The sequence below is a fragment of the Apaloderma vittatum genome, unplaced genomic scaffold, assembly GCF_000703405.1.
Source record: "Apaloderma vittatum isolate BGI_N311 unplaced genomic scaffold, ASM70340v1 scaffold3547, whole genome shotgun sequence".
Classification (NCBI taxonomy): Eukaryota; Metazoa; Chordata; class Aves; order Trogoniformes; family Trogonidae; genus Apaloderma; species Apaloderma vittatum.
Window position 1 is genome coordinate 9,100 of NW_009726502.1, and position 7,051 is coordinate 16,150.

A 7,051-nucleotide genomic window follows, 5' to 3' on the forward strand; every position below is an offset into this window, starting at 1 on the left:
TTTTTTGGATCGATACAAATAATCAAGAGACTCAAAAAAAGACCTGAGCAATGGATCATTTAAGAGTAAGAGAGCAGGAAACCTTTTCATACAGCAGTGTGTGTGGGCACTGATAACAGCAATGCTTCCAAAGCAGCAAAACAGCAATGGAAAAACCTGCTACAGAGTCCCCTCTCACATCACACACTGATGCCACAGTGTTGCTTGGAGAGTCTAATCATCTCTGTGTATCGTCTTAATACAGTTGTTTTCACAATCTTGTTCGGTCCAGTTGTGCAAAGCACTAGATTCCCAAATATACGTCATTTAAAAATGTATTTTCTGTTCTTATTAACAACCCCTTTTAAGCCATTTTCTTGTGGCTGCATAAATGAAATGGATGAGATTATAGGATCTGAATCTCACCCAAATTGCCGGTTGCCCCGTTGAGCAGGGTGAGTTCAGCCGGGTTGAGCAGTAGTGTCAGCTTATTTGCTCTTGTAGGTGCAGGAACCTGTTTCTGAAGGAGCGAGGCAAAAGCCACGGCCGGGTGGTGTGCCGGGAGTTTGGCAAGCTTCTGCTCCTGCTAAAAGAACTGGGAACAATTGTGAACCTGAAGAGAGCCCCTGAGAAGCAGCTAGTGGTGAAGAAGAAGCGGCGGACTACAGCTAGTACACAGAAGATGATGTTACCAAAGGGTTTGTTTAGTATTAAAGGAAGAATTCCAGATGTTAAAGCAGTGTTCTCAGAAGTTCTCCATGTGAAAACAGACCTGTGAGCTTCCCTCTTTCCTAGCGAGAGGAAGGGATCTGCCTGCTGCTCGGAGAGGTCCCCAGCCAGGCTCGCCTCAGAGCGTCGGGGAAGGAAGAGCTTCTTGCCGAGGAAGTGGAAGGATCTCGAGTCTCCAAATTAAAGTTAAATTCCAGCATCGTCTGGAGTGGAGGAGAACTGGGTGCTGTTAGTCCCCATCAGAGAGGAAGCCCAGAATTTCTGCCTAGAGAGCGATGCAGGTACTGTAGGAGCTTCTTGGTCATTGAAGCTGCATAATCAAAGGGAATTGCTCTTTGCTTCCTGCGCACAGGTTACGCAGAGCTGAGCTGGAGGAGCCTCCTCCCTCATGCCCTCTTGCGCAGGCTGTGATGAACCGGAGACGCTCTGTCCTGTGCTCCGTGGGAAGAGAAGGTTGCTGGGAGTGAGCGAAACCCACAGATCTTCCTGCGAACTTCTGGGATCCCTGCTCAGGCATGACAGACTGGCTAACAACTTCTTGTTGTCTTTTCCCGGTATTAATTACTGGGAATTGGTCTGTCTCCTTCCTTTCCCGCAGCGTGTTTAATTCCCTGTCGCAGCACCGTGCGCACAGGAGTTGTAGCAGCTCATGAGGGCACCCATTGCCAGCAAGTCAGGAGGAAGTATCTAAAAATGGCTTACGAAGGTTCTTCAAAACAGAAACATCAAACTGTTCTTACTGTCCTTCACTTGTAAAGAGAAAAAAAAAAAGCTCTTTCAGTCAGTCTTGGCTTTATTTGGGTAAAACATAATATGTCTTCTCCTCGTCACCCATGCATGTTTATTCATCCTGTTTGAAACACTGCTGTTTATGGCTGAAGGCAGTAAAACGAAAACATTCATTTGATTGAAGAGTAAGTGGATTTTTTTTTTCTGTGCTGGCAAGCCTTGGTTTTGCAAGATTGGTTTGAATTAGGTTACATTTTTCTGTTTCTCATGATGCTTCATGTAACAAGATGAAGTTGTATTGTTATTCTTAAAATAATACTGAGTCCAGTTTGATTCTCTCTCCTTATATGGCAGATGATCACTGCATTATCGTCTGCTTAGATACCATCTGTAACATCTGAAACCGAAAAAAACCCAACCACAGGACAACACTGCTGCTTGAAGACTGCTACATTGCACAAAGAGAATATTTTGATGTGGCATTGATCACTGCTTAGATACCATCTGTACAGCAAACGAAACCGGAAAAAAACCAACCACAGGACAACACTGCTGCTTGAAGACTGCTACATTGCACAAAGAGAATATTTTGATGTGGCATTATACAAAACCGCAAAAGATCTTCTTTTCCTCCTGCCTTCCTTTCATTCAAGAAAGGCTCGGTACAGAACCATGAATGACATTTCTAGAAGCAGGACTAGATGCAGAGGATCTTGAGTCATACAGCAGCACCAGCTCTTTGGAGGAAATTGCTGCTTCTGTCTTTTGTCGCGGCTGTGAAGGCAAAGTTTGAACAGTGAGAAAATGGGAAGGAATAAAAAATGGAGATGCTGCTTTCCGTATTTGAGGAGTTGACTTAGTTTTCCCGTACAGTCATTCTGATTAGATACGGATATAAGCTTGTCTGATCAATTCTCATTTTCTCAAAACCACTTTCATACTGTTTGGCTTTGCCTGTTCTAGTGCTGTGCTGGGGCGAAATGCTCTATTGCTGTGTCGATTAGTTGGGAACTTCTAGTCTCTATTCGGTGTGTTTATATGCTGTCATCTTTTTGTTAAAGTTTTGCAGACTAGTTATATTTTGGCCTGATGAGAATGCCAGTGGAGCTGCTTTAAAAATGCTGTCAAAGTAGTCCTGTTATTTGGTTAAATACTTCTGTGTGGTTCATGATTCTCAGAAATTGCAGTAGGGGAAGAGGGGGTTAGACATTAAAAAAAAAAATGGAAGTCTTACAATATTCTTTACTGCCTTCTCTTCTGGATATTTGCCGTGTTATGAGAATGGGGTCATTTGACATGAGAGAATGTGCACAAAGTGGAGAAACGTGCGTTAATGACCGGTGAGTGATAACATGCAGATAAAGCCACGGCACACGTTAAATGCAAAAATGCAAAGCAAATATCTGTAAGGTAGCAGGGTTGTTATAGACCAGAGCATGTGTTAACTGGTTAGCAGTTTTACATCACAACAAGGAGAAGATAAGAGACTCACCAAGAAATTGTGCATTTCGGTGTTAGGAGCAGTAAATTTCCCTAACCTATTGGTTCTGTGCTCACAGATTTCCTGGGGATTCTAGTGCAAAAAAAAAGTTTGTGGCAAGAACTTTCTCTTAGATATGAAATGGTAATAAGTGGGCTAGATAAGGTATGAGGATAAGAGGTAAACTAGAGAGAGTATTAAGTGACTGAACGCAAAATAACCAGCTGGGTTGTTACCCGACTAACGGGTTTATTCAGCCCTGACAGTCAGAGCAGTACGGTGGGCGAAACAGTAGCCCGAAGTCATTTATCAGTGGGTAAAACTCGTGTGAGACCTAAGGGACAACGTAGCTGCTACTAGATCTGGGGGATAGTTCTCGATGCGCTGACTTGTGTTCTACAGGCATCCTTTTGAAACCTGCCTTTCTTCCGGCTTCGAAAGCGTGGTTGAAACAGCACCTTACGGCAGCCAGTGGAAATGCTGGCATCACGTGCAAGCGAGGCTGTAATTTGGAAAGTACTTCCCTAGAAGTCAGCATGAATAAGTGGAGAAGCACATCGAAAGGAACTTCTCTGTGTGTTTACTCGCCGCAGCCATTCCACTGGCAGGTTGCAAAATGCCCCCCTTGGCTGCCGTTCAAGTTGGGATTCGTTTGAACACCAGTGACGCTGGTGACGTATCATGTGTAACAAACAGGAAGCTTTTCCACTGATGTAAAGTCTGATGAAGTAAAATCTTTTATCTGTGGACTCCAACTGCATACGATGGTCGTGACTGTGGGAGCCCGTGCTCTGAAGTGCGCTCACCTTGACTGTTTGCAGCCGCTGTGAAATAGCATAATGATGGGTTGATCTGTTGACAGCTTTTAAAGACTGTTTATATATGTTTATATATTTTATATTTATAATTTTATATGTTTATATATGTTTATTTATATATGTTTATATATTTTTAACAGGTTTATCTCAGACTAAAGCCTCCACAGTCCAAGGATGTTGATTCTTCTGGCTTTCATCATTGTGTTCCACATAACCTCAGCAGCGCTGCTGTTCATCGCAACTATTGACAATGTAAGTGTCACTTCTTCTCCTCTTCCCCCACACATAGAGGTGTTCCTTTGCTTCGTAAAAATTAAGATATTCTTTAGTTGTCTTCATCTTGCTTGTTGAAAGTACGTAGCTTTGTCGGGCACCCTGGTTTTCTGCAATAAAAATGCTTTGAGTACGAATGTTACTGGTACTCATGGGTAAGACTGTACGAGCACATGCTGCGCGTTTGTGTGGCATCTTGTTCCAAGCCCGTGTTACGCAGCTGATCTCTTCCCCTGCGAGATTCTTGGCCAGGGAGTACATTTAAAAATACTGCCGTGCTTGCAGGGTGGAGCTACGGGACTTGGTTCAACTCGTTCAGTACCCTTTTGTGTTAAATGTTAAAACATCAGAATAGAAATACCATGGGAGGATCTTAATTTGTCGCTGGCCGCTTCCAGGCGGATGCCGTAGCGTACTTACTGCCCGCCCACATCGACAGCACAGCTACAGTAAGCTGAGGTCACTTCAATTCAGGATCAGGGACCAGACAGAAAATTTATAAAGGGCTTCTGTTTCCTAGGTGTATACCCTGCTGTTCCCTGCAAATTAAAAAATGCTGTGCCCTTTAGAGTTGTGCATCCTAAACAGGGTCTGGGTGAACAAAGCAGATCTTGCCTAGGGATCTTAAGGAGCGAGCAGCCACTGACTATCTAAAATTTCTGCCCGAACACTGGAAAATCCCTTGTTCTTTGGGATGTTTAAGGTTGCCATCTCTTGCCTTTTCGACTTTACATAGGTCTAAAGTGGAAGTGAGATGCGAATAATTATATACCCTTCAGTCCAAAATGTCATCGGATCTCAAATTTAGCTTGAGCGGTTAGGGACCAAAAACGAAGAAATTTGTTCTGGCTGAGGAATGTGACCAGGCGACACTTGGACATCTGAGGAGTTTTGTGAGTGGTTTTTGGTTTTGTTTCCCCTCTAAGAGCCCTTTACTTCTATTTTTCAGGCCTGGTGGGTGGGAGATAATTTTTCTACAGATGTCTGGAGCATGTGTTTCACAAATACCAGCACCTGTACGGCTATTACGGATCAATTCAGAGGTGAGTGTCGCTCAGTGCCTACGTCTCCGTTCCTTTGGCAGGAGATCTGGTGAAATTGCTACAAAACTTGCAGGGCCAATAATCCATTTGTTCAAAAATCTGCATGCTGTTAACTACTCAGGTCTTCTGAAAACTTTAACATCGGGTTTTCCTTTTGGAAAACCAAACTGTTCCAACAGTTTCTGTAAGAGGAAAACAGAGAGAACGGTCAGGTGAAAGCCCAGTGCAAGAGAGTAAGCACAACTAATGCGTGCTAAAGAGCTCTTAAAAGATTAGTTGGGGTAAACCAGCAAAATCGTCTGAAAGCGCAGCTCAAATGATACAGTTTGCCTCAGAGTTGAACTTTCAAAGAACCCAAATATACTGGCTGCATAAAAGAATGGGGGAAAAAGCAGAAGGAAGTCAGCAGTCAAGCTGGAATTCTAACAAAGAGAACCTAATACACAGCACAGCCTAATGTCCTGCCTTACAAAAAATAAAAATAAAAAAAATCTCAAATGTTACCTTTATTTCTACAGTTGCTGTCTTGGTGTACGGTAAAGAGGTGGATGGCTTGAAGAGCTGTGTACCTATGAAGTAACTTTGCTTTCCAGGCAGAACGTTGGTTTATCTGGGCATATCTATGATGAGATGAGATGATCCGTTACACGTGGGCATATCTAAGCTTACATGAATTTAATGGATCTGCCCTTGATGTCTCTCTTGCTCTGCATTCATTGAAACCGGGTGCCCAGAGCAGCTGGATTCTGAGTGGGGCGGGTACCTCCTGTCCACAGCCCTACCAACCGCAGCGTAGCTACGGCAGAGGTGCCACAGGGAGCTCATCTGCGTCGTTTAGGTTGTGTATGTCCTTGTGGCAAAGTTACACAAAGCCACCGCACGTACCTACAAAGTTATTGGTTACTTTAGCTCCTAGTTATAGGGAAGTAATTGATGGGAGGGAAAACCTGATTCCCGGGAATCTTTGGTGCCCAGCATGGGTGTCCTGCCTGGTTACACCTGCCAGGTGTGGTGAGAGGCTGGGCGAAGCCGTGTGGGACTCCGGGCACTTCCTCTGTGCTTTCGGTACACTGATGGTAGCAAAGGCTGTGCTGAGGGAGAAACAGTCTCTTTGGTAATTTTATTCCATTTTATGAAAAGCTTTTAAAAGTCCTTAACCCACTGGCTGTGTTGATACCAGGGAAGCAGAGAAGAGCCGCCCTAGGCTACGCACACAGGGCTGGTTTGTGGTGTGTCTGCTGCCCCCCTGCTTACACCACACAGCTCTGCCCCTCTAGTCATTGCAGGAGTAGGCAAAGAGAGAAATGTGTTTTAATCAAGGCTGCTTTTGTTTTCGCAGAGTATCAATCAATTCAGGCTGTTCAGGCTGCCATGATCCTATCTACTATTTTCTGTTGTGTGGGATTTCTGGTTTTCATTCTTCAACTCTTCCGTCTGAAGCAAGGAGAAAGATTTGTGTTAACCTCTGTTATCCAGCTCCTGTCATGTGAGTGGTTTTTCAGCACTTTTGACTTTCACGATGTTTACCTGAAAGTAGGAACGGGGAAAAGGTCTCGAAAGGAATGACCCACGTGAGAAATTTGTAGGACTCTTGAGGCCACGGCTTATCCTTCATATTTGTTTAGGCAGTGAGCTGCTCCGTTCTGTGCTATTTAGGCAGCTAAAACATGGGTGACATCACTGTTTAGAATAAAGCCGTTTAAACTTCAAAGGGAAAGAATCTGACATTCTGAATTTCTCGAACAGATTAAGTAACTCTGTAATTGTTCCAGACAGGTGCTCCCTTCATTTTTTGTTAGTCTTTAAAACCATCCAGATGTTTACAGTCATTTTGCGTTCACTGCAGATGGCATAAGTACACACACAGCATTTCAGATTTAATCCAAAGAAACTGAAAGTGTGTCCTGAAATGCTTCGACTTTAGTTTGAGGCTGGAAAATGAGTGTCTACAAAAAAAAAAAAAAGGGACGCTGGGGGAAGGAGCTGACAAAAGAGCCCGG

The 7,051-nt window shown here is 43.9% G+C and overlaps 1 protein-coding gene across 1 annotated transcript in view; it reads left to right on the top strand.

Annotated features, from left to right (window-relative positions):
• The first annotated feature begins 3,876 nt into the window (after positions 1 to 3,876).
• Positions 3,877 to 7,051, top strand: part of EMP2 (epithelial membrane protein 2) — a 3,614-nt gene continuing 439 nt past the window's right edge. Inside the window, exons 1-3 of the mRNA XM_009873291.1 lie at positions 3,877 to 3,987; positions 4,958 to 5,051; positions 6,391 to 6,537. Of these exons, the coding sequence (XP_009871593.1) occupies positions 3,910 to 3,987; positions 4,958 to 5,051; positions 6,391 to 6,537 (319 nt within the window). The 5' untranslated portion in view covers positions 3,877 to 3,909. The remainder of the gene's footprint in view (positions 3,988 to 4,957; positions 5,052 to 6,390; positions 6,538 to 7,051) is intronic.